At 43.4% G+C, this 27,632-nt stretch overlaps 2 protein-coding genes across 4 annotated transcripts; one reads left to right on the forward strand and one right to left on the reverse strand.

The window, feature by feature from the left end:
* Positions 1–1,071: 1,071 nt before the first annotated feature.
* Positions 1,072–27,392, reverse strand: dock6 (dedicator of cytokinesis 6). Of its 3 annotated transcripts, XM_076752097.1 has the most exons (50): positions 27,219–27,392; positions 24,993–25,080; positions 23,942–24,120; positions 23,650–23,718; positions 23,382–23,508; positions 22,693–22,905; positions 21,848–21,933; positions 21,681–21,747; positions 21,300–21,449; positions 21,023–21,103; positions 19,191–19,347; positions 18,901–19,031; positions 18,556–18,649; positions 18,261–18,423; positions 15,407–15,524; positions 14,443–14,513; positions 14,191–14,329; positions 13,971–14,072; positions 13,779–13,865; positions 13,067–13,298; positions 12,362–12,526; positions 12,071–12,243; positions 11,262–11,363; positions 10,726–10,812; positions 10,184–10,279; positions 9,961–10,101; positions 9,680–9,793; positions 9,406–9,576; positions 9,154–9,293; positions 8,847–9,016; positions 8,571–8,722; positions 8,105–8,287; positions 7,752–7,878; positions 7,547–7,631; positions 7,267–7,363; positions 7,012–7,146; positions 6,535–6,687; positions 6,265–6,423; positions 6,082–6,182; positions 5,805–5,997; positions 5,483–5,626; positions 5,210–5,341; positions 5,069–5,083; positions 4,337–4,462; positions 4,159–4,248; positions 3,845–4,081; positions 3,606–3,749; positions 3,322–3,428; positions 3,053–3,226; positions 1,072–2,458 (listed from the first exon to the last, which is right to left on the reverse strand). In XM_076752097.1, exons 1-50 carry the CDS (start codon positions 27,266–27,268, stop codon positions 2,416–2,418), a joined length of 6,360 nt encoding a protein of 2,119 aa, XP_076608212.1. In that variant the 5' UTR covers positions 27,269–27,392; the 3' UTR covers positions 1,072–2,415. The 3 variants fall into 3 exon arrangements, with proteins under 3 accessions (XP_076608212.1, XP_076608211.1, XP_076608210.1); XM_076752096.1 differs by lacking the exon at positions 11,262–11,363; XM_076752095.1 differs by lacking the exon at positions 10,726–10,812.
* Positions 16,446–17,697, forward strand: angptl8 (angiopoietin like 8). Its single transcript, XM_076752179.1, has 5 exons — positions 16,446–16,765; positions 17,090–17,111; positions 17,222–17,371; positions 17,481–17,591; positions 17,680–17,697. Exons 1-5 carry the CDS (start codon positions 16,446–16,448, stop codon positions 17,695–17,697), a joined length of 621 nt encoding a protein of 206 aa, XP_076608294.1.
* Positions 27,393–27,632: the final 240 nt, after the last annotated feature.

Below are 27,632 nucleotides of genomic sequence, written 5' to 3' on the forward strand. Positions count from 1 at the left end.
AAATGTACTTAATTTTACCCTCATTGCTCTTAGGATGCAGTATTTAAGACTCACCAAGGAAGTCCAAGGGCCTCCAGGGTTCTTCATGGACATCAAAGAACTTTAGTGGAAGGAGGTGCCGGATCACCATAACACTTTAGGATGTCAATTCATTTTCAAAAACTTCAAAGGTCCTTGCAAGGACTGCCAGGAAGTACACGCAAGTACAACAACTTTGCCAGGAAGTACAATAACTTTCAAGATTCTTTGAGCACCAGTAAGGAACTCCAAGAGCCTCCAAATATATTTAAGGACCCGAACAAACCTCCAAGCACCCTCAAGGAAAGAAGAGAGGGGAAGCAAGTTCAAGCACACGCATGCCATTTTTTTTTTTTTTTGCTGTAACTTATCAGATTAGTTTGTGTAATCACAACAGCTGATATTGTAATCCTCTGTTTCCTTGTCATCTCTGACTCCAGTACATGTGGAAAAATTGATAATGAGTGATTTCATTAAAAGGAAAACTTTCAGTGCTAGGCTCTGATTGACTGAGCCACTGCAAGTCTTTGTAAAGTACCTGATTAAAGACGCGGGGCCCTTGGTTTTGGTAAATTATACAAACACTGCAGGATATAATGTGGATCACCCTACCACCACAGGAAATTAGACAAACGTATGGAAGAGGAAGGCCAGGAAGACATCTGGATCAAATACATCTTTGCCTTGTCTTCATGTAAAATAAACGTCAGTGAAGAGTGAAGGCCTGTGTGTGTGTGTGTGTGTGTGTGTGTGTGTGTGTGTGTGTGTGTGTGTTTTGTATTTTTATTTAATTAATTATTTTTGTACTTCTTTCTGGGTGATGCTAACCATATTATTAAAGTAAATTGCTCATATCATTTTTGTTTGTTTTTGCTTTGTTCTGTGTGTTCCTTTAAATATACGATAGAGAATCATTCACACACTGCAGTAATTTCTGTAATATTACTGTGGTAGACACTAAACAAGCCAACTTTATGACACTGTGAAAAAACAGCTCCATTACAGTGTCTATTCTTCAGCTCTGTGGCCCCATAAAAAAAGCTGACCAAAGGTATAGGAAGAGAAATTTAATAGAAGGCAGTAAAAACAGTGTAAATAAATAAAAAAAAAAAAGTTTGTCTAATTGGTAAAAAACAGTTTCCAGCCTTGCAAATGAACAAAAGCTCAGATATTTTAGTAGTTACAGTGTTAATGTGCTGCAGTTTGTTTACAATAGTGCAATATAACAGATACAGTAGTTGAGAATAGCTACACTGAATACATAAACAGAGTGTTAGACCCATACAAGACATTTGGAGTGCTTTTTGACATCAGTTCGAAACCAGTCAAAAGAGGACTTCCCTTACACCACACAGGCAAAATGCATTCAGTTATGAAACTGTACTGCAGGGTGATCGTAAATGTCACAGTTTGAGCATATTTGTGTGGGTGAGGGAGATGGCCTGGTCGAGGGCAGTGCCTCTGTGATAAACATCTGATGTGACCGCAGTGCATTACAAGAGAATTTCACAGTATAAAAAAAAAAAAACACACACATTTAAAATCCCATCCTGTCTCCTCCCACTTACAATAATCCATTTCCTTCTTTAACAGCAACTACAGTTCATTCCAGCTGGACTCAGACTGGGAGTGAGGCCTGAGCTTGGGCGAAATGATCCCACCTCTCCTCTATAATGAGTTCTTTTATAACAAGAGATGGACAGATAAATGTGACAACTTGAGGAAGAAGGAATGTCAGTTATTTGGTCAGTTGATAACAAAAGAAAACTCCCTGGGACTATTTAATAACCGAGACTGGCAGTGATTACTTCCAGGCATAGTTTGGAGAAAATCTCTTACAAATTAAATAAGGCCATGACACAAGACAGACAAACTACAGCCTCTTCAAAAGCAAACACTAGAAGCAGAAGGAAAACAGATACACACATGAATAAACCCCCCCAAACCATTTGGATGCAAAATATGTTTGGCAGCTCTCGTCCTGCAAAAAGTTACGTTAAAACCAGATCGAGCTCAGAGAGATTAGTGAGAGGAGGCCACTTGGTTTAAAACACTGACATGTCAGAGCCTTTACAGCGCAGATAACCTTCCAGTATAAACAGAGGTTTTCTCCTGCCGAGGTGTGAGTGCGGTGACGGGGGGAGATGGTTCAGCAGGGTGACAAGTGTCTGTGTGTGCGTGTATGTGGGGGTGGTGGTGGTGGTGGGGATTATGGCATGACTGGGTGGCCAGGGGGGTGGGTGGGTAAAACAACGAGCTAGACAAGGAAGAGGACGGTGTGTGTGTGTGTGTGCTTGTGACAGTTGGTGTTCAACGCATAGGGGGGAGGGGGACCAGACGGGATGAGGTTAATTTCTAAAGCTTGTTTTTCTGTGCTGTCATCCAGTTTGCTGTGCCTCAACAGTCGACTCTGCGGAGACTGGACCTACTGTAGGAGTTCCTGTGAGAGAAAAGCAAGACGATGGAGAACGTTTTACTTCAAGTGTTTGGGTTTATTTAACTGAAAATGGTATCCATAAATCAACTGAGGTGTAATACGTGTATGTATGTAAATCCATTTACATTTAGTTTAAGAGGTCTGGAAGAAACAACACTTCTAAAATACATATCTGTCGTCAGTGTTATAGCGTGGCCCTGGCAGGTGCTGTTGACTGTAGCTGTTTCTCATTATGCACCAGCAGTCCTCAGAGCCTCACATGCAAACGCAGCGCAGACGGCAAAAGCAGATGAACACAATAAAACATATGGTGATAGTTTCCATAGTCAAACAGGCCACCATACTGAACTGCACCGTTCTTTTAGAAATTAATGTAAAACCCTTAATGTGAGTGGATTGTTGGTGCACTTCTTTTCACTGGTGACAAACACAGAAAGCATGAGCCTCTGACCTGGAGCATGATAACGATCGGTTTTATGTTGCTCCTCTGTTGGTTTGATGGTATTGGAGAAGCAGCATGGGCTCATTCTGTGTGTTTCTGTGCGTAGGCGTGTGTGTGTGTGTGTGTGTGTGTGTGTGTTTAATGTCTCAAGTTACCGTTGTGTTTGCGTAGTCTGAGCTGGCAGGGTTCTGTATAGCTGGGGGATCTTGCGGTTGATGAGAGGACCCAGAGCTTCTTTCAGTTTATTGTAGTTCCTCTCCAGCTCTCTGTGGTACTCCTTCTGATCTGGTCCAATCAGGGCTTTATTCTTCCTCAGGGCGTCCTCACACCTGCACGAAGAAGAGCGGAGACAACACGGGGAGTTTGGATTTGTTTTTATTAGATGCACAGCAGTCTGCTTGAGGGACGTGGAGTGTGTCATCACCTCTTAGTGAAGTCTTTAAAGCAGAGGCGCAGTTTGTTGTGATGGCGAAACAGCTTTGGGTCATCAGGAATGTCGGAGAGAAAGACCTGCGCCACCTCAAGGGGGCCCTGTGAGGGGGAGAAACTGTTACACATATACTAAGGAATGTCTGCAACTACTTAGAACACTGACCCAGACTTTCAACCACATTAGGATGGGATTAATATTCCAGGGGGATGTGGGCTTTAGACCTTTTAAATGCATTACAGTTATACATCATCAGCCTCAAGTATCTAAACAGGCACCTGGTTGACAGTGGTGCCCACACAGCCCTGCAGCACCATCTGCAGCATCTTGGAGTCTGCAGGATCTTGGTTTGTGGCAAAGGCGAGCTCCTGAGTCTTCTTCTGCATGTCCTCAATGGCCACCTCCATGGGGACAAGAATGATCTGAAGAACCAAAGACAAGCGAAATAACTGACCTTTCATCCCCATGCACTCCACTTGTACAACTGACCAAACATCCTTCCTGAGCAGACACCCACCTCCTCCTTGTGGATAACATTGATGCGAGTCTTGATGTAAGGAAAGGCATGAGATGTTGTAAGGATGGTTTTGCGTTTGTACTGCTCGTTCAGGTCACCGTGGGCTCGGCCGTCCAGAGTGAAGGGAGTACAGTACATGAAGGTACGCAGGTTGTAGTTCTTGTCAAAGTAGGTGATTCGTTCCTTTAGCTCATAAGTGTCAAAGAATGGTTCGACATAGGTGATCTGGAGGTAGGCCTGAAATGAGCACAAGCAGTCATCAGTATAATATCTGTACTGGTATATTATTAGTCACATGCAGTACGTCATGTTACCTTGTTGGGATCCAGTTTGTTTTTGTCCACTGGGTTGGAGTCCTTGATAATTTCAACCACATCATCACCAAACCTCTCTGAGTAGAACTCCTGTGCACCAAAGACATTCATCTTCAGAAAAATGTTGCCCATAAATCACTAATGACACCTTTATTAGTATCATGGCTAGCTAACGTGCCTCAAGTCTGTGGGAGATCTCAGCTAGTTTGGTGATTGATGGCTCCTTGTAGACAAACTCTTGTTCATCCAGGTCTCCAAAGCGGCAGCCATAGAAACCCACCCGGAAGTAGGTCCCAAACATTCTCTAAATGCTGCAGACGGATGAAAAAAATGAGATGATTTAAGAGTCGGGAGGTTGAGTGAATTAAAATCGGCTGACGTGGAGGCTATATGACCTATTTTTAACAAAACAATACATACTGGCTTTTCTAGTTGCCTTAGTTTAAATTGCTAAACAGCAGAAAACAGACAGTTTTGATGTGGTGAGGCTGCAAGTCCATCACTTCCCAGAATTAAAAATTTGATTTGCTTGTTTTTTCCAGACAGTCAACATTTTCTTTCTTTTATTCTTAAAAGAGTTACACATCAAGGCTAGAAGGATGAAAAGGCTCTTGTTACTGTATAAAGATGACAGAAAATGTAGCAATGAAGAGCAACTGCTGAAGGACAAAAGGGAAAATACATATTGAGGCTGGAATGGAAACTATTTTGTAACAGTGGTTCAACTGAACTGTGTCAAAGTGTGAAAGCAAGTTTTGTATTACTCACCAGTAGCATGCCATTCACACAGGAGGAGACAAGAACAAGCAATGGGGAAGAAAGAAAACATTGTCACTGCAAAATAAAAGGGATTTCTGATTTAATTTGGCCTTAAATGTGATTTACACATTATGACAAATGAACTTTTTACCTCCCATCCTGAACTCTGTAAAAGTTGAGAAGAAGAAAAGACACATATCAGGAGGAGGAATCCAGGATAAAGCCCATTTTCTCATTAACGCTAACAGCCCAGTTAATTGCTGGGGAGTTCAGGATCAAACTGCCAACTCACTTGGTTGTAGACTTTGTTGAAGGCATCCTGCAGCTTCCCGTGGACAGTAGCCAGCTTTTTGAAATCTCTGTTGGCTTCATGGATGGGCAGCAGAATCTTGTACACTTCATTTATGGCTTCGTACATGGCAGCCTGGAGTTACAGCACAACGGAAAGCCAATTTTACACATTCCAACCGATCACATAACACTCCTTCAGCCGTGGTAATGCTGTAACCTTGTGCTCTGCTAACATGCAGTCTGTAACCATGTGGTTGGAGAATGTGAGTCGTACCATGTTAAAAGAAGCAGCTGCTTGCTCCAGGAGGCCCACCAGGCCAGACTCGCTGAAGTACTTCCCAGCACAAATCCCCTCCTCCTCTGGAGACAGGACGTCATCGGATACAGCTGACTCCTCCAATACATTGGATGAAATATTCTGAGGGAAGAATAGACGAGTCAGAGCAAACATAAAAAATCCTTATATTTGCTCTTTCGACAATTGTGGGCTTGAGTCTTGGTGCTCCGGTTTCAGCACAACCTCCTACCTCATTCTGCTGCGCATATGTATTGTTTGTAAACAGAATGAGTCACCAAATTAAACAGCACGCACTGACCTGGAACGTGACACAACCAATTGGCAGGTAGCGGCAATCCTCCAGCATGTTGAGGTATTCTGCCACCAGTGCTGCGCTGTGGACCAGACAGTGGGCAGCTTCAGCATGGTTCCCGCGCTCACAGTGTTTTCCTGCCATGTTTTGAAGCCACGTCAGGCGCAGGTCAGGGGAGTTCTGGTAGCCCTTTGCAATCCTGAAGAGAAGAAATAAACCAATAAATAAAACTAAAAATATCAGAGAATTTAGTTGTGACACTTATTTACGTGCATCACAGTACCTATACATGAGGTCAATGAGCATCTCTGGGTCCTGCTGATGCTCTTTCATCTTGACAGTGTCAGTAAGAATCATGTGCAGGTTGAACACCAGATCCTGGACCTGAAGTTTCAAAAGTAAAGCACATCAGTTTTAGCCATTCCAACAGCTCCAGATGGGACTCTGCACAGACAGCGTTACATACCTGCTCTGGGAAGGGCGTGTCGCGCAGCTCCAGGTCCTCTTCAGCATACGTCAGGATCGTCTTGAGCGAGTGACGAAGATGCTCCTCGTTGAAGTTTTGTGACGTTCCCACCAGTGATGACAGGGACATGGTGACCTGCATCTTTACACGTGCAAAGTTCTGGTCCGAGGGGAAAATCAGGACACATTAATATCTATCCTGCACATGTTATGTAGATCCATTTTGTGCCTGACAAATGACCAACAACACAAAGACAGTGTGTAGACTTACATTTCCAATCTCAAAGTTCTGCCTCATGAGCAGGTAAAGAGAGGCGGAGGCGTGACTTCTGACAGAACTGACACTACTGCTGCAGTGACGCAGGAGGCGCAGGCACAGGTCTGCACAAAGCTCTGTGTCCTCTTCAAACAGCATCTCTGGGAACTACACACACACAAACATGCTCGCTCACTTTCTTTGCTCCTTAACACAGAGGTATTAAGTGTGATTTACTATTCAAGTTCTTGTACAATTCTAAAAAAACTGATGCAGAATGAAGAATGAGTAAGTATACACATTCAGTTATTTTGTTGTTTGTTTCCCCTAAAAAGTATTAAAATGAATCAGTGGGTCAATGTGCAAAACACTGATACAAGTAAACAGACAAAGTACATGCATTGACTTACTGTGACAATATACCAAGCTGAATTAATGTCAGATTACTATATTTATCACTGTAACTAGAACAGAGACATTTCGCACAAGTACCTTGAAGACCAGAGCCCTTTGTGTAGTGAAGCAGTGCTGCAGGAAGAGGGCGCTCTGGTTGCCTGCCATGCTGTGGAGGAGCACTCTCAGCACTCCACCCAGAACGCTTTCCTTTAGCTCTGATGCCACCACAGTCTGACAGAGGACACGCATGAGAAAATACAGCAAGTAATTCTACATAAAGTGCACAATACTGTGTGAACAGTTGTCAAGAAGCATCACATCTGCTATGCTATTTTTCCTGCACTGCTTTACCTTGACTATAATCTCAAGTGTGTCCAGTACAATTAGAGAGGCCTCAGTGGCCAAGTTTCCATCCACCACAGACTCCTGCTCCATCTCAGCTTTAGTCCTGCAAGAGGTGTTATTTCACAAGCATCAGCATCACCTTTGACCACAATAAAGATGACAAGCCAGTATTTTACACCATGCTCATGATTTGAATTTGAACACAGAAATCATTTTTCTGTACTACGTGCGCTCATCTGGTGAGAGCTTTTAGCTGGCTTTCATGTAATTAATGTTAAGAACATACTTGTCGACTCGGTCTGCATTTTGTCTCCAGTGAGTGACGTTCTTCCTCCACCTCACATTCTCCTGGCTGCCGTAGGGACTCCTTTCTGGAAGAGTAAACAAATTACAGTTTCCATAAACAAAAACTTATTAAGACCTCAAACAAGAACAGCTACTGACAAACACACACACATACACACACACTACTGTGCTCTCAGACTACTTACCTCTGTGACGGCGAACCATCTCCTGACGAGCCCCAATGGTGCCAAGTATGGCCTCCTCTAGTCGGGCCTTCATGTCCTGAGACTTTTTGAACGTTAGGCTGTTGATCCTCTCCAGAGCCTTCTTCCCCTGAGAAAAGAAGTTAGAGGGAACTAAAATATTGATTTAAGAGCGTATTAAGTAAAGGTATCTGGTCGACAACATGTTTGATACATAACAACTAATGGCATAACTGAAATGATACACTGCAACTCTGGCATGTCCAAATTAAGCATCTGCAAATTGGTTTTGACTCATAATGGGTTTATGAGTGATGAATGGCTGTCATAGTAGTGACAGCACCTGCTTATTGTACCTTGTATTCAAAGCAAGAGACACAGAGATGCAGCAGATCCAGCAGGCGGTTGATTTGCAGTACAGACAAATCAGACACCCAGCGCTCCAGGAGGGCTGCATCGGCATTCTTCAGCACCCACAGGAAACACACCAGCAGAGTCCTGCTGCACTCGGCAGACAGAGAGCTGGACTGGCGCCCGGCCTGGTGAAGACAAGCACAGAGACTCAGTGGCAGTCTTCTGATCTGCTTCAGTACAAAATGGCTGTTTACAGTGAGTTAAAAAGGAAAATGACAGAGAGCCACCTACAGGCTGAGAGGAGCAGCTGTACTTAGAAAAAAACATGGAAATGTGTGTAGAGTTACGGAAAGGGCAGCGTGATCATCTGTCAAACTGAAGCAGCAGCCTCCCACACAGAGGCAGATCTGTGACCTGTCAGTCTGTAGGGCCCGGGGGAACAGCCTGACCCCTGCTGCTATCACTCACCACTGTCGGCAGTGCAAAAGGGTTGGCTTTGGCATGCGGCAAAGGGGAGCCGGCAATTGCCATGGCAACAGACTGACTGATAGTGTTGCCGCCGTCTGGGTCAGTGTCGTCGGCGTGGGCTGAGGCATGGCGGACCCGAGCTGGCGAGGAGTCTACGAAGAAATAAGAAAATCACTCTCAAGTGCAATGCTACTGGAGATCAAACCATTCTGAAAACGAAATACATGTGTTTGAGAGGGACAGCTTTGACAATATGAGCGGGCTGCGTATGCTGACCAGAGAAGTCGTGGAGCTGATGCAGTGTCTCCAGGACGATGGGGATGAGGGGCAGGTAGAGCTGAGCGATGTGGGCTCTGACTTGAGGGTCAGTGTAGCGGGGGTCAGCATCATGGCTGCACAGCAGGGAGTGAACAGCACTAATGGCCTTTTTGTGCAGGAAGAAAACTCTGTGGGTAAAACACATGTATCAGTACATTTGTTGTGTTTCTAACTGCGCACATGCACTTAATACTACACTGCACTTCATTTTAAAGCTCAAAGTCTGCTGATTTTGATTCTTATATTCCAACTATTCAGAGCCTACCCTTCTCCATCAGGATCAAGGATGAGAGAGAGCTCAGTAAGCAGCAGGCCAGACAGGAAGTGCTGCTGGCGAAAAGGGACGGAGAGCTCAAACATGGTGGCCACACCCTGGTCTTGAACCATACTGGAAAACGCTGAACTCTGTGGATACAACAAACAGGAGGGTGAAGATGAGATAGAGGGATTAGATTATGAAACTAATATTTGAGCACTTTAACTCAGTTATGCTGTATTTCCCAGCCTGCTCCAGTACCTGTGAGGTGGTGGAGGAGGTGGAGGGAGAGGGCGAGGATGGCGGGCTGAGAGTGGAGCACGGCAGGTTGAGGGTGACGTAGTGCTCGTGGCTGCAGACAATACGAGTGAAGTCCATCCTCAGGGCGTTCAGAGAGCTGGGGTTCTGTGCCGTGTGAAGCTTGTTGGCAATCTGTTTAACACACAAGATGGTTTGAGAGAGAAAAAGCAGTTTTAAAATGTGTGTGGGAGCACTGGGAATTAAAGTGTGAGGAGGGGAGGGGAGCAATAGGGACCTGTTTGTAATAGGAGCGGATGAGGTTGAACACAAAGCCCCGGTCCATGAGAGACAGCAGGTCATTCAGGAAGAAGGCCAGACTGCTATTTAACCTCTCCACAAGCTCCACATCCTGAGAGAGAGAGGGTGACATATTCATGAGGAGAGAGAGAGAGAGAGGAAGGCAATGAGCAAGCAAAGGGTAACAAAGCTATGACAGGCCATTAAACATTAACTGATTAGATCAACATGCAGTGTTGATATAATCTGCAGCGTAGTATGGCTTTATGGTCTGTGTACCTTGTGGTATCGACCGGCAACGTCTGCACTGATGGCACACACAAGTGCAGCGATGTCGTCCACAAAGCGGTCTGGGAAACGCTGGCGCCGAGGAGTGTCCAATTTTGAGGTGAGGAACAAGTGATGTGCCATGCTCTTTGTCTAGAGGGGAGGAGGCGAATAAGAAAAAAGTAGTCACTTGATGAAAATGTTGTATATGTGCTTGATAATTATCCATACTCACCATCAGCTGGAAGAAAAACCAGGCCTGCTGCAGCGCGGCCTCCCTCACTGTGCTGGTGCTGACCACCCACTGCAATGCCAGCTCCTCATGGAGCAGCTACATAAGAACCAACACAGAGCAAATATTAGCTTACGTGAGGAAACCAATTTAGAAACTAGATGAGCTTTTAAGAATAAAGTGTTTTCACGTGTGCAATTGTTAGTTATTTGGTCCATCATTCAGGTAAAACAAAATCAATTTAAATGATTTTAATTAAGTAAAATTATTTATCAAGTGATGATTTAGGTTCAAAAGTGATATTAAACAATAATTTAATGCATTAATTAGTACCTCATGAAATCTTCAGACAAACCCAGACACTATTAAATGTCAGTGTGTCAGCAAATTTTCACACCAACTCACAGAAAAAAACGTTAAAATGTCATGAATGGTGATGAATGTTAATGATGCTGGACGGTGATGAATGTTAAGACATCAAAATGTGTTAGTTTGTTCTAAAGAATGGCCCTTTTGCATTTTGCTATAGTAGGTGTCAGTTTTACCTTCTTGGTAATCTGCCTTGTGGGAACTGAAAACAAGGCCACGCTGTCCAGGAAGGCAGACATGCGATTGCAGCTGCGGTCGGTTGCCTGACATGGAGTGACGGTGAGGTGAACACACAGAGATGAGGATAAAGTGATGTGAAAATGGGTGAATGGAAATGGATGGGTGGCCAGACAACTTTCTATGAGGAGTGCAAGACCGGTTAAGAAATCTGACGAGCAGCAGGCAGAGATTTTGTCTCGCAACGGACATGATCTGTTACGCGACGGTGACAGGATGAATTGTGAAAGACGGACAAGGTGTAGTTGTGGATGAAAAGGTGTGACAGGTAGGACATGGCTAGCAGACTGAGAGGGCGAGAGAAGCAGATATGGATACAATCCCTGAGACACGAGGGAGCGCATGACCCACAAGAGTTGGTCAGAGATGGTTCAGGATGGAGGTGGTGAGGAAGGGCAAGTGAGGTGGAGGAGGAGGAGGAGGAGGAGGAGGAGGAGGAGGAGGAGGAGGAGGAGGAGGAGGAGGGATTTGGCACCTGCTTGAGCTCACAGCTGGAGTTGGGGTTCCTGCGTAGCACAGATCTGGAGCCCCCAGGGGCATAAGCAGAGTTTACCCAGGAGTGGGAGCGGTCAATGCCCTGCCATAAGCCACCAGAGACACACACAAAACACAAACACACAGTGTGGCAAGAGGCAAGGGCACAGTAAGTAAAGGGAAGGTAATCACCACACAAGAGATTATGAAGGATAACTTTGGGAAGAAACAAAAGTGAGGGACGAACAGTGTAGAAAAGTGAAGCTTGACTCAGCAAAGAAAGCATAAGAGGGGAGAACAAAGGAAGGGCTGGAGGTACCGTATGAAACACAAGGGACACAGGCAGAAAGCATAATTGCATTGTTGACAAAAGCAACAACATTATCTGTTGGCACAGAGTTGAGCTTATTGAATCTGCTGTGCGGAGTCGAGACACTATCATTACAACAAAATAACCGCCAGATATTAGATGAACAGAAAGTAAGAATGTGACAGTTTTTTATCTGCTGGGGACTAGAAACGGAGCATAACAAAATGAGGATTCATTATTTAACAAAACTTGACAAAATAAAATATGAGACAATTAGCAAATGGAATAAATGTGAAAATGAAACAACAAATTCCTGTGAGAACAAAGCTAGAGCCAATACATTGGTGCAGATTTCTAACAAAACGTGGCAGGGAGAAGACCAAGAAAATGCAGAATTTTAAAAACTGAATACGAAGTATTAAACTGCTTTCATGACTTTCAAAATCTTCTACACATACCCAGATGTATAGCTCTACCAACAGTAACAAAAAACCACTCACCTTGCTCCCTATGATCCTCTGCACCTCTTCGTCAGGAGAGACCGGTGTGCTGGCCAGGTCTGGGTTGGAGTTGCTGATGCTTTTGGAGCGGGACAGATGCAGGCTGGTTGGACGGGGCGTCGCTCTCGATAAGGTGGCGAACTGCATGGGCATCTCGTAGGACTGCGAGCCAGCTACTCATGGAGACGTCACATGGGAGATGTTAGCAAGTCAGCAGCCGTGTGCCCCATCAAATGACCGTAAGCGGCCCAGTGAAAGGCTCTGTTTCTCAGATACAGACTGGTGACTCACCTGTCGGGGGCACTGCAGGTTCGGCAGTTGGCAGTCGGAAGCAGTAGTGAATGTAGGAAGACAGCAGGTTGTTGCGGCCGTGTTGGTCCTGGTTTCCCTCCAGGTTCTTGTGGATCTGGTTGACCAATAAAGCCATAGCTTCGAAGGCAGTCCGGCCGAGGTTTACTGTAGATTAATTAAGAGTAAGAGCAATAAGAGATAGAACTTAAAAATATGACGGGAAACTAATTTTAGACCATAATTTTGAATTGGCATGATCCAATTATTGCTTCACAAATACTTGTCCATATCAAGACATTAACGTAATTCTATTCGTCTGTCTTAACAGGTAGCACATCTGATGTCCTGTCTTATGTGTCACTGAAGGTGAAAATAATAAAAATGTGGCTGTACAGTAGAATGCACGTAAATGAAACCGTTCTGTTGCCCAAATGACGAAGAACAGTAATTATTAATCATCATCACATTATCTCAGTGGTTCTCAAACAGCTGCTGCCATTTTTTTTTGTTGTATCCACTCTCATTGTTAATGATTGATAAAAGTTGTGGAGTGGGAGGCGTGACTTTTTCAGCCTCTAAAGGGGAGCATGACAGAAAAAGTTAGAGAACCACTGCATTATCTACTCCAACTTGTTCCTGGAAGTGCCCTTCAAATCTCCAAAAGTAGCACTGATGTAAAATAGCTGTCCTTCAGAACTCACTTACCAATTTGGCCTGAAATGACTGGTGGGAACACGATGAGCTGAATGAGCTTGTTGAGCAGTTGGTGCAGGAACCTGACGCAGGTATCCAGCAGAGCCCCTCTCAGTGCAGCCATGCTGGCCTTCAGCTCCCCCTCCATGTTTGCCTCAGTGATGATGACGTCCTTCAGGCGGAAGGGGAAGGAGTACTCCTCCAGAACATACACTAGAGTGAAGAACTTATCCAGGTAGGGGTCCTTGATTTGCCAAGAGAATAAATGTTAAATATAACTTGAACCGGGTGCATTTTAATTAGGCAGCAATTTTGCAATCAAAGTTTTTGATTTTGCAGAAAATCCACAACAATTTTGAAGCAAGTTTGGGGATCTTTGCAATTTTCTGAATGTGAATTGCTTTGTTATTACATGCATACACTGCTGATAGCACACAGTGGCCTATAGACCTGTAATGCATTAGTACACAGTTGAGATACAGGTGGGGAAAAAAAAAAATCTCTGAGTTGTTGGCATTCCAACTGCCAGTACTATGTTCCAGTTAGTCTTCATTTTATTTTCAGAGAAAACAAAAGGCATTTACATTAACAATACATGACAAATATGGACGCCATTAGGAATAACTAATTACAATTTCAGAACTCTCTGCAGTAACACTAACCTACACTCAATAGGGCGTTTAAAGTTGGGAGGAAGCATAGTATTATAAGCATATTTGTGTACCTGAGTGTGAACAGAGGAGGCCGCCGACACTTCAACACTGAACACTCCTTTGTGATTATCCACCCACTTCATGCCTGGGAGCTGAACCTTCAACAGAGTGACATGCAACTCATTTAACACTCAGTCACGTCACAAAGGAGTGGGTAATGGCAGGCAAACTGATATTCACACAATCTCTTTAAACACACTCACGTCGGGGGTGAGTACAGAGTAGCTAGGTGGGGGCTTTTCCACAGAGACAGGCAAACTAAAGGAGCCGGTGCGCAGTCGGCCATGCTGCATCAGAGGGATCCACTGCAGGCAGAAAGACAGACATGCTCTCACCGATGGCAAGACAACAGAAAGAATTATCAAAGAAGAGAGCTTATGGGTGGGAGTATTAAATGTGGACCAGCTGAAGGAGTGAGCTCACAGTGTAGCCCACAGGGCTCTCCAGAGGAGTGTTCTGTTTTGGCTGGCAGCTGATGTGGTAGAAGGTGAACAGCAGATGGTGGTTGTCTGTCAGATTGGCAGGAATCTTCATCTTCATCTCCTCATAGAACTCAGGAGACCTTTTGAGCAAGAGTTAAACACAACGTTTCAGGAAGACACTGTGAAACAAGAAGCGTTGGACAGCCTCCAGTGGAAGGTCGACAGTGAGGGTTAACAGGTGATTGAGACTTACTTGTTATGGTAGATGACAGCAGTGTACGCATCACTCATGAACTCAGCACAACTCGACTTCCCAAAGATGACCTGGTCAAATAGCAGGGTGTAAATATAGCAGTTCCGTGACCAAAGAGCAATAGAAAGAACTCTTTCCATATAATCATCTTCACCACAATTATATCACAATTATATCAATATATTTTCAGGTCCACATACAACGCTTTGTTCATTTTGTTTGTATCTGATTTGAGTTGAAAGCCTTTTTCAAACATTAAAGATTTCCTCCTGGCTAAGATGTTGGGGTTTACACTGTGATCAACAGAGCCGGGCTCAGCAGCCTCTCAGTGAACACGGCCAGACTGGAACCGAAAACAGTGATATAATAACACTTTGCATGGGGTATTATAAATAGACTTATACATGTTGAGTATTGCAGACCTGTAGACTTGAGAGTTAGCTGTGAAAAAACTGCAACACCCAAGCAGAGCATTTAATGTTGTCTGGGCAAAATTGAGTGTTTTCATTATACTAAGCAAGCGGAACAGAGGAGAGGTGGGTTGTGTCGGAGGAGTGATTTGAGAAGGTTTTTTTGGGATGTTTTGTTATCTTTTCTGCCTTCACTTGCCAATACTGTCTGACCACAGTCGTGTTATCAGTAAATGAGCAAACTGTAAATTTTAGCCTTCCAGGCACACAGGTGGGGAGTGTTTGATACACCAAAGGTAAATTTCAGTTTAAACAAATACTGCATCACCCATTTGATATTCAATAAACAAATCAGAGTTATAAAGCTAACGATATATAACACCAAATGTCACTAAACTTTCCTTCTCTGTGCTCAAAAATATGCCTCTTTGAAGAAGTTCACTCTCCCAAGAAGACATCATATAGTGTTGCAGTGCCTCAAGCTGTTGACTTGAATTTCATTTCCCTGAGAGCACCACAATCACGTCACTTGATTATCCTTGACTGTGACTCACCGGCAAAGCTTGACTGGGGTCCTCTCCCGCCATGAACTGAACCTTCACAGCAATGTTCCTCACTGAGCCCTGACGGCTGCTGAAGTTCAGACTTTGCGGGTAAACATAGAGCAAGTTCCTAAGACAAGATGAAGCAAGGCAGTGAATGAGAAAGACAGAGAGATGTCAAGGACAGATTAAATAAATAAAAATAAAAACGCAAAACCATGTAGGAGTTAAAGAAACATTGCTTGTTGGTTAACTGTACATAGACTATAAGAATCATACTATACTAATCACAGGATGGCAGTTTCACACCCTGATTGCAACTTGTTCTGTTCACATTTATCAGCAACATCACACCTACAACCAGCCTACAAAAACATATATTCTTATTCTCAGAAAAGAAAAAGATAAAGGGTTTCGTGTGTGCACATGGGAAGAGTGTGACACGGTGTTGGATTTGCGTGGTGAAAGTCACCTTAACCCCCATCCAAGGCAAACATTAGAGGTAACATCTGTTCATAGCTTGAAACAGCTGATTTTATTTGCTTTTCAAGAGGCAATGACACACCACAAAATCACATATCTTCAAAAGAATATTAAATAAGATTTACTGCACAGATTGTGATATAACAGTCCTTCATGCATTGTTATGTGTGTTGCATGTGTTTGCGACCTACATGACAAAATTAGCATGTGTGGGGTTAAACTTCAGGGCGAGGTCACTGAGGCTAAGGCCACGGACAAGACCTGTGATCGAACCAGCTGAGCTAATGTTTTACCATGGTATTGCATGTACACATCCAATATAAGGCGCACTGATCACCCTTCAAATTCATCAAACACTGGACGCTCTGATGATGCTAACCTCTCCACAGCTGTCATAGACAAATATGTATTTTGTAGCTTTCTTTCCTCATTTGCGAGATTTTATGTCAAACAAACTTTCCCTTTAACTGGCTGATTTTCTGGAAAAGAAATCACAAACTTTTGAACAACTGACAGGAAACAGACAACAGGACTACAGTGAGTTTATAAAGCAACTGGTATCATGAAGATGATCTGGGGCCTGTGTCTGCTTTGTTTGGCTGGGGGTTTAAGAGCAGTCCACGCAGCTCCAGCCAGGAAGACCGGCAAGATGGACAAGGCTGCGCCACAGGAAGAAGTCAACGTGCTCATGTTTGGTGTCATACAGCTGAGCGAATCCGTTAACTATGTTTATGAGACCACTGAGGCAAAGATGGCAAAAATCAGCCAGACTTTGAAGAGTCATGAGGGGACTCTCCAAAAGCTGGGGAGGGAGACTGCGCAGGCTGCAGAGGTGGAGAAACAGATGAGAGAGGTGATACAGTTGCTACAGGTAAGAAAACACACATGGTGGTTGTGTTATTACAGGAAAGATAAACACTGAGAATTACAATCAAACTGCAGATCTACAAGACACAACATGCAGGAGCAGAGGAAGCCAGAGGAAGCACGTCGATAATCTGAAGTCTCCATCAGATTAATTCCTGGTTAGACATAACAAAGCAGCACTTGATTGATTTCCAAAAATGTTAAAGAAAACAATACCTATACTATTTCTACATGAACCCTTATGTAACTGTTCATGTTTGGGCACCTCACTCTGTGTCTTTCGAATGAGCCATAATCACAATTTAACTTTTGAACTATTCTCCTGATGTTTACGGATCAATCTAGCTATTTTATCAAAGTTAAGAGAGTGAGTGTCATTAGAAAGCTGCATTTTACACTGTTGTGCTTGCAGCTGCCAGCTGCACTGGGACCATTGTTTGGGGAAGAGGATAATGCCGGCAGGTGCTCTTTTGACAGGCCCAGACAGCCCAGCAACAGGCTCAGACCAAGATGACGAAAGACTGGCTGGCAAGCATGGAGCAGGAAGAGATGGAGCTGAAGACAAAAGTGACGAGGCTGGAGATGCATCTCAACAACTCTGTACCCCCCAGCATCAAAGAGCTGCAGGTATCTACTTACAGATGGAAGAAACAACAGGCACCCAGCAGCTTGACATATTTGAATACCAGTCACTGATTCATTCACACATGGTAAATCTGTTCTTTTATTCTTTTAGGCGAGAGCAGAGGAGCAGTCTGATGTCTTGAAAGGTTTACTGCATTTGATCCAGTACCAAAAAGAGAACATTGACAGTCAGAGTGATCACATCTCCAAGCTGCAGAAGATGGTGAGTCATCTGTTCAAAACATCTGATGTTTGGATCGTGTGATTTAATCGATTTAATGTATTTTACCGTTTTAATGTCCTTCTTCCAGAGTGAAGCTATGACATAGTTCTTTTAAGATCACCCCTGAGGTCTCCCTGTCTGCGCGGCTCTTAATGCGACAAGTCCATCCATATCCCACCTCACTGTCACTGCACTCCCTTCCAACCCTGCCATGTGGACTACAGATCTACTGCGTGGCCAGAGAATATTTTCTTTTTTTTGTTAGTACTGTGATTATGTCCATGCTGATGTAGCTCTTATCCATTTTTCATGTAACTTTTTTTTTTTTGGTGTCTTGTGTTTCTCTTGACTTTCAAGTGCTTTGTAAACTTTGTTTTTAAAAATAACCATTCAAATAAAAATGTTAAATTATTAAAGTCTTTGTTTCACCAAGCAGTATCTTGTCTTATTTGTAAGTACAAACAGAAAAAACTCATATATTCGTTTCAATTTGAAATTCAGAACCTGCTGTCCTCTTTGCTGAAAACTACAAACTAGAATTAAGGCAGAAAGAAAATCAATATCCAAACAAACACAATAAGCCCTGTGTGCAGTGACAGGGTGGATGTGTATTTGCTCTACTGTGAAGAACTTACAGAGTGTTTGTGTGTGTGATACGTGAACACTCACCTGTAGGTGGTGTGCGGCGTGTATACGTAGCGAGCAGGGAACTCCAGCACCTCTTTGGTTGGGCGAACACGTGGGTCGGGATAAGGCTTCACATGAAGCAGCTCTGGTGACAGACAGTAATGAGGCGAGTCCGGAGCTGGAGAGATGTCAATCTTCAACTGGGCTGAGGGACAAAACAAGTCAAGGATGCACAACAAGACAGGAAAAACTGTTATCACAAATTGTCCATAAACTTTTACACATGACTTCAGACAATTTCACATAAATATTTTGACTGTGAGCGTATCGTGCTTACCTGTGACAGGCCTCAGGCGTCGCAGAACAGAGGACGGTCTGCGCATATCTGCCAGGTACTTGTAGAGGTCCTCATCACTCAGTCTGTCCCCCTCCTTCATGAACACAAACAGAACGGCAGACTTTGTATTGGTATTACAAAAAATATTTATTCATGCCAGAATAATGGCCAAAGCAGTTTGAATGCTCGTGTCAGTTCATTTGTCTCTTCAGTGACATGTGATGTTATAGTGATACTTTCTTTATTAGTAAAACGATTAGTAATTTGGCCACATTGCAGTCCCTATAACTGTAACAACATTAAGTATTGATGAGTCATACGCATTAGCACTACATGGGGTCTGACCTGTTTGAAGAAGTTGGTGACGGTCAGCGTTGCTGGACGGAAAGTGGCAAAGTTACACATGTCATCGCCAATACTCATCCGCTCAAACCCCTTTTTCTTTCTCTCATTCCATGTCCCATGACCTTTTCGCTCTGCAAGGAAGAAAAATCTGATAGTATTAGAAAGGCATGTGCATGACTGTACTTAATGTTTCTTTTCTCACAGTAAATCGTTAAATAGTTAATAACGTTCTGTGTACATGCACATGTAACACTGTATAAAATTAAGGACGTGCTTGAAGTCAGCAGTACCAGAGTCAGAGTCAGGGTCCGACCGATCCAGACCTCCCACACTGCTGACGATGTTGAGAAGGTGAATGGCCGTCCAGGCAAAAGGCATACGAAAACGGCCAAGACGACTACATGACTGCTCTGCCTGCAGACGCAGCTTCTCCAGCTTCTCCTTGTGCTGAAGCAGGATGAGTGGACAAGATATGATGAAAGTAATCAAAAAACAATGAAAGGCTTCCAATATCTGCAGCTGCCAACAGAGCTGACCTGCCAAAGAGGACGGTAAATATTGCAGCTATCTAGACAGAATTGAGTAATAGTTGTGACTCGATGAAACTAGGGTTGCCACTCTTTTGTAATGTTACATTTCAAGGGCTTTCCAAGCACTTTTCAAGGACAAAGTATTTCAGACTTAAGGGCCAACAATTCACATATCCCAGCACAGCACTACAAAAAGACTTGACTGGTTTACCTTAATTTGATGGCAGTAGAAATGTAAGGCCAGGCACGACCCAGGAATAGAGGGAAAAAATTTGTTAAATTTTCTTATAAGACCATTATATAAAATTTAACAAAAAAGACATAAAAACTCTGAACATTATTGGCCATTTCTTCATGGAATCAGTATGTGAAACTCAGTAGTTGTACCTATCACAAATTGTGAAGACACTATGCTGATATTTGAAAGACTTTTCATGCATTTTCTTTATGAATTCTGCAATTGCCACCAAAACAGCATGAAAATCCATTTTAATATTTGGTCAAACATGGCCTTCACACTCACCCATCCATATTTATTACATTGTCTCTTCAATGAAGAACTAAACTAACTTCTTGCATCAAAAGAAAATCTAACATATAAAGCTGATTTTTGGAGTATACCACTTAGACCTGAGAGAGGCCCGGTGCTGAGGTCTATACAATGTCCCTGGTATAGAGCACTGCGGGTCATTGACACAGTATCTGCAAGGCATGTGACAGTGGTCAAAGTAGGGGGAAAAAAGTGCTCCCGTTATTGTTGACGGTGGGAGAGAGCGAGAGCGGTGTGCACTTTAGACCTAACCTCGATGCAGAGACAAAAATACACTGAGTACAATACACAGTATAACAGGAGTTTTTTTTTTTTTTTGAGTGGAACAACCAAGAACCACAAAGACTCTGCTTTTTTGTTTGTGTTTTTACATTTCTGACATGTTGCTCAACACAAATGCTGCATTCTTGTGTGTCAAAAACATAGAAGTATACAGTCATTTCTATAGTCAAAACATAGCAAGCTAGCTAATCTCAAAAGAAAGAGCACGAGCTGTAAGCTGCGCAACATTATCTGACGTGATTCAAAACAAAGGCTGCAATTTTGTGGTGTTCACATGAACACACAGCATAATTAATCATTTCAACAATGAGCACAGACGTTCCTTATTTTCTCTAGATAGCTGGAGGGGGCTAACCATGTGGGCTACGTAGGCGACCAGCCACATATTTAGGGCAGGAACACCTACGAGACAGTGCGAAAGCCAATGACACAGCAATTTGCTGTACGCTTGCAGCCTCCACAGACAGTGACAGATAGGAAGAACGTGTAACAAGCTCGGCCCTGTGCTCCAAGTGGATAAAAATGGTACCATGGTTGAATTTTCGCGCACAAGGCTCAAATCAGAGGCTACATCCAAGCACTTTTAAGAACCTCTTAACTGCTTAGTAAACACAAGCACTTTCATGGTCTTGATAATTATTATTTTTTAATCCAAGCACTTTCAAGTACTTTCCAGACCTGTGGCAAACCTGCAGTAAACTAGCACTCTGGCTGCCGGGTCTGAGCAATGCAGTTCAAAACACATTTTTGGCTCATTTACCTTGGAGGAATCTGACTCTTTCATCACCATGTAGGGTTCACAGCATTCTCCAATGTCTCCTTGTTGAAGGACTTTCTCAAGCTGAAATAAATGCACATCATTTTTAATACATTAGCTTTATTTACATTTTGTATTCACATTAAATTTAGGTTTAAGTAGCAGTTAAAATGCTAAAAAAAAAGGGCATGTGAACTTATGAATGAGCCAATAAGAAATAATTATTTTATACCATTAAATGTTAGTCAGTCATCTGTGTAAAAGTGGATTCTTTCAGTACCTTAATGACCAAGAAGATATCGGCAGAAGGGTACGTGATGGAGAAAATTGCCGAACGGGCCATTGTGGAAATGGCTGTGTGAGGTGTGTGGGACTTAAGCAGCCCTTTCATCTGATCTGAGTTCAGGTCAAAGTAGAAGTTTTCAGAGATCTGTTGGAGGGAAGATCGAGATAAGCGGGAAACAGCAGAGGGCGGGGAAGGAAAGATGATAATGGAAATGCACATCGAGGGACTTTAATTCAGTTTTGTCTCAGTGATCTAAACCGCAAGAGCACTTAGACCTTTTTGAGACAAGGGAAATTCAATTAGTTAGGCACGAGCTCAGCATTACGTAAGTGGTTTTACCGAGTTAAAGTCATCTACTCGAGGAAAAAAACTGACCTTTTTCTTTTCTTTGACGTCATACAGGGCAAGTGTTCCAAATATCGGCTCGATTTCTATTTCAAACCTGAAAAACATACAAAGGATATTTGCAAAACATGGATCAGAAGAATGAATCAGAGCGTGAAGATATAAATGTCAGCTGCTATGTTCCAAATGTTACTCACTTCAAAGACAGACACTTGACCATGATCCTCTGGCCACAGTGTTCCTTGGGCACTTCGATGGCAGAGCATCTCTCCACTGCTTCATCCTGCCACACAGACAACAAAGACACACGCACACATACACACCAGCATAACATTTACACAGATGTCATGGCAACGCAGGAGCTGGGAAAGCGACAGTGTGTACACAGATATACGAAAGAAGGATGGAGTGAGAAAAGGAGAACACAGAGGAAAGAAAAGCAAACAGCTCTCTCACAGTGGCTGGGTTTGCAGACGTTATGGACATTCCCTTTATGGGAACATCCAATAATGTTACTCTGAGCTGAACAAATCACAAACATTTCTAACCGACTGTTAGAAGTTGTAATCTAGCTGTATGGCTGTAAACCCATTTTCTTTAGATTTTCTCTTGATGACATTTGGCTTTCTGTGGATTGCACTCTTCGGTCTGTTGAGCTTAGATGTAGAAATCAATCGTAGGTACATTAGTAAACAAATGCATCACCGTTTGAGTGCACTTCAGTACGAAGTTCAGTGAGTGAACACATCACCGTCCATTTAGCTGTGATGTTCAGTGCTGATTCTGACTGTGTCAGTTCAGTAGTCTAAGCTGTCACATTCGGTTCAGTACAAAACTGTGCTCTGCAAGCACTTCACATAAAGTTAATCACTTTCAGCATCTTTTGCAGTTGTTTAATGAGGAAAAAACACACTGTGAACCATAGCTGAGTTGACAACAGCTGTCTCACACAAGTGTAACTATTTCTGTGATAAAGTCACACATTTTCTTTCTTTAACATGGCTGTTCGACAACAGCAAATACAGGATAGTTCACCACGAACCTCATCAGGGGGAGGGTAAAGGCCCAGCAGGTCACTGTGGCGCCCCTGCAGGCGTGCCTCAGTATTGCGGCGGTCCATATCCTCTGCAGCTGTACGTTCCAGCACAGACGGCAGGAGAGCATCTGGGGAAGAGTTCTTCAGGTCAAAGATACTGGAGGCCCAGCTCCCCCGAGGAGTCTCATCCAGGCTGACTGACCGCCGCTTTGCGTCATCCTGTAGCACACAAGCGTTAGGCGGAGAGGTGAGATCATGTGTTTTTTTGTCCTTCCAGGCAAAGATGTCACCTTTAAGTGCTCACTGCAGATGTTTTAGATAGATAGAGTAAGGAGAACAATATGATACAGATCCCATTACCTTATTACCATTTAATATGATTCATAAGGAAACTGCATAATGGATAGTAGACAAGGTATATCCATTTATGCATTACTCAATCTCCATATGATGAACTCAGCTGAGCAGAAGACAACTCATACTGCCTTCCCCATCACGATGAGACACAGGCTTCATTCGCTGTCTATTCTCTCCATCTCTTTGTCCAGGTATCACATATCATAACGCTTACAAGCTTTCACTTCTGGTAACACTGTGTACAGTAGATCAATGAAATTTGTTAAATGAACCTAAAATGACTGAATGGTCGCTCAGTGTTTAAGATAACGAGTTCTTTGAACATCACCAACAGCTACCTGGTCGTCCTGGCGCTCAGCAGCAGCAGCCTCGTCCAGTTCAAAGGTCTGTTTGACCAGCCCTCGCTGCCTCTCTCTCTGCCGCTCAGAGTTGTGAGGGGTGAATGTGGTGCTGTAGCGTTGATATCTGCATGAAAAAAGAAACCAGTTGCCCCAGTTATAATGTAACTGTCAATCATGTGGACAGGGAAAAGTGGTGCACATTATTAAACAAATGAAACGCGTACTGTAGGCTAACTCAACTGGTATCACAACCGACACCACTTACTTTCTCTGAATGACGAGCCAGTCGTCTGTGTAGACTGCCAAGGCGTCTCTCACTCTGGGATCCAGTGAACTACATTGGAAAACGCATTAATAATTGAGCAAAGCATGCTTTTAATAAGTGTGTTCATTCCATGTCACAGAGAGAAAGGCTTTGTTCCTGTCTGTAGTGCTGCTTGTCCTCCATTACAGTACATTAATCCCTCTGTGTGTGTGTGTGTGGTAGTGTAAAGACCATAGAGGGATGTGCATTTTACAATATGAGGGTTGTGTTGGCTATCAGCAGCTAGACTCACTCCTCCTCCTCAGGCAGTGGGGGCTCCAGTGTAATGCACTCTTTGTCCTGGTGGAGGAGCTCCAGGTCATCCTGGGGGAACTCCATAAGCTGTCTGAGGGGGCCAGGCTCCACCCCAGGAGCATGATTGCTCACATACTCCTCAAAGTCCACAGGCTCAACCACCTCTGTCAGGGGCAGCTGTCAATCAACATTACACCATTATGTACCAGTAACTATGACACAGCCTTAATGACAGATCCTAATCTGATCAGAAGGATTTACAAGGTGCAGTAGTGAGAGGAGACAGGATGCCATTAGCACAGACCGATACAGGTTATTTAACATTTATATATGCAGGATACAGAACAACACGATCAATGTTGTATTTCTATGGCGTGCTCAGCTGGTAACATTATGTTTTCAGTTTTCAGTTCCCAATTTTCTTTTCAACACTCTTACCTTCCTTTGTTTATGTAACAGCCAAACGACAACCTGACAGCCTCTGCTGCTCTTTAATGTATGTAAAACCACAAGGTTTTCATGCAAATTATAGTTTAATACATTGTCTCAGCAACATTTACCTAAAACCCATTTTTGTCTCATTTGCTCTTGTGAAGCTACCCCAAGACAGCATTGAGTCTCAGTGTCACAACCTATGTCTGGTTTCTGGATCACAGTAGAGTCCACAGAATACTGAAAAATGCCTGCTGGACTAAGTAAAAACTCCACCAGCACCTTGTAATTGTAACATGCAACACTTGTAACAGTTTCTAGAGAACAGCATTTTATGTAACTACCCCTTATTCTGTTTTGGGTGAGCATCCATGCAGAAACTGTGCCTGCCAGTCAAACAACACAGGTGAGCAAGAGCAGGTGTATCATGTTTCAAAACCACCTCCCTTCACAGCAACTGTCAACAAACTAAAAAACACTCATCATGTATTCGGCTCACTTCCATTGCATCTTAAACCTAATTCACCAAGTTACACCCATCGACTTCTGACCTCGCTAATTGGAGCTTTAAGCCTGCTGGCTGGAAAGTCTGGCAGGTTAAACACATGGTGACTCACAGGGTGGTGTGCGCCTCCTCGCTTCTTGGTCAGCTGAGGAGAGCCATAGTCTCTGGACACTTGTTTTCTGACCTCTGCAGCTACCGTCCTGAGCAAGAGAAAGATAGGAAAGATCTGTCAGCAAGTCAAACTGTTAACAAATTTAAAGATAATGAAAATCCTGTTAATGGTCAAGATGTGTGGTGTTCCAGATAAATGGGTGTAGGCATACTGATCATATTATGTTTGCATACTCGATTGGGAAACCCCAGAATTAAAACTCCTGCCAAAGACACTATGCCTATTTAAATGATCTTACATCAATCAAGAAATCTGCATAAACAAAATCCCTTTTAAATGCTCATTTACATTTTTCAGATTTTGTGTTAAAACTCTATTAAGGAAGTGACACATCCATCTGCACTGCACAGCTCAACCTCTAACTTTCTGAGACATGTTGTTTGTGATCTGCAAAGGCCCCTTCCCATCACAGTTTTCAGCTTCTGGTACTAGTAGCGATGCTAAAGGCCAGCAGCTGTTGTGAATAGTGACCCAAGCGGGATCTAACAGAGAGGTGGCGAGCTGGCTCCAGGGAGCAGGCACAGAGCCAGAGCTCTGCCCCTGGCCTTTAACGGCAACTGGGAGGCTTAAAAAGAGACAAAGCACGAAAAAAAAACAACAACGAAACAATCCTCTCACAGAGACAGCAAGCAGCTGCTGCTTGAGAACCACAAAATGTCTGTTTCTCTCATATACACAGCTGCAAAGGCTTCAACATTTCCAAAATCATGTTCCTCGTGATTACATAGCTGAGGTTCATGCCTTCATTCCATCAATACACATACAAGACAAGCGAACCTATGACCTCTACTCCCGTCTCCAAGATGCAGCCAAACTTTTTTAACTTCCTGCTGATGACATAGCCTTCTTTGAAATCAGCCTCTTTTGCATGCTTAAATCATACGAGCGCTAAATCCTCAAAAGACGTGGAAGCACTTTTTGCAGCTCTGGACACCTGAATTTAAAACAGGAAAAAGGAAAGCTATGGACTGTAAGGGCATTAACCAGAACACCCCTTCCCACCCTTTCCTGCATCCGGCACTAAACAATGGTCTGGGTCCCACTCAGGAGAGGACAGACAGGACTTGGGGAATGCAGCGACTGCAGAGACTACTGGATCAACATGATATCTCTACAGGATATGTTCCTGACCATCAACATGCATATTAAGTGAGAAGCTCGCAATGGTGCAACACACTCCTCAAAATGAAAGAACCTTGTGATTGAAAGTTTAGAATAACCACAGAGCAGATGTGATTTCAGGAAGGTGTTCACTGGGGTGAGAAAATATCCTCCTGCAGGATAAGAATCTGTCATCCTGTTTGTTTTCTCACAGCCTTCTGGAGAAGCTATCTGGTACTGCAACACTAAGATGCTTCTTGATGAAACAGGCAATTAATCGTGAAGAGGGGGAAAAGCATAACCATGGACAAAAATCAAGGTTTGGAAGAGGCCCTGTGGAAAAAAAAAAAAAAGAAAGAAAAAAAGAAAAGAAAAAAGAAGATATACTGTAGCAAAGAGGGAGGCACTAAGTTGCAAACACTTCCACACTCAGCAGTGATGTTAAAGCATGCTATCCAAAGAGGCAGCTGGCAGATATCTTTACGATTTCTCCTCGAATCTGATCAATATTTACTTGGCCTAATAAGACATACTAGATTTCCAGTGCCCAGAGTACTTTCCCTAATTATGAAGACGGCAAACCAGTTTTCAACATGTGGAAACAGGTTGCTACAGTAATGCTGCGAGGCGTTCACACGACACAAGAACAAAAAGCTTGACGAATGTCACTTCTACCTTTTTTTTTATGAGCACTTTCCTTCGTATTAGATTTTAACACTCCTCAGCCATTAGATTAGCCCTCGGCTTCACAATGTTCCCCTTAAGTAGCTCAATCATTGTTGATGACAATGCTCGTGCGACGCTACGATATCGTAGTTATATTGAACAGGATATTAAACAGTCCAAAGTGCCAGAGTTCACTTATCAGAGCGCGAACTGCTTCAATACACATTTGCTTCATTCAGGTAAGGTACAGTTGTGTTTCTACTGACCGGTTTGCGGTCAGTGGTACCTTACAAATCCTAGCATACTGGCTATATGTGCCGTCTGTCCAGCAGGTCACTCTCACGCACTGCGAGCGGCACAACTGTAGCTGCTAAACAATAACTTCTGTTACTGTCTCACCGGTTGATTTTATGAGCAAACGCCCTCCTTTCGCTCGCTGTAGATGCCATTACTTGTCCCCATGTAAAGAATCTCTTCGAAGTCAAAGTGAAAGTACTCTCCTCCTCCTGTGCTTTGACTCTGTCCCGTCTTGTGTGGGGATGCGGACACTCAGACCGCTTCCTTGTCCACGCTGGGACTGGGCATGGATCCCTCCTTGTTCCTCCTAGCGGTTGGGAGCTGAAGCCGTTGGTGTTAAGTCAACCATGATAAATGCACTACATCCGGTAAAATTTCAAAATAAAATTTATTTGCTTTCATTATACGTTCTCTATGAAGTCACTCGCGGGGAGATTACACTCGTTATGTACCCTGTGTCGTTTTGAGAGCGATGTGGTCATTTCAAATGAGCATACAGATATATTTCGATGTAAC

Source organism: Chaetodon auriga, chromosome 16 (genome assembly GCF_051107435.1).
Source record: "Chaetodon auriga isolate fChaAug3 chromosome 16, fChaAug3.hap1, whole genome shotgun sequence".
Taxonomy (NCBI): Eukaryota; Metazoa; Chordata; class Actinopteri; order Chaetodontiformes; family Chaetodontidae; genus Chaetodon; species Chaetodon auriga.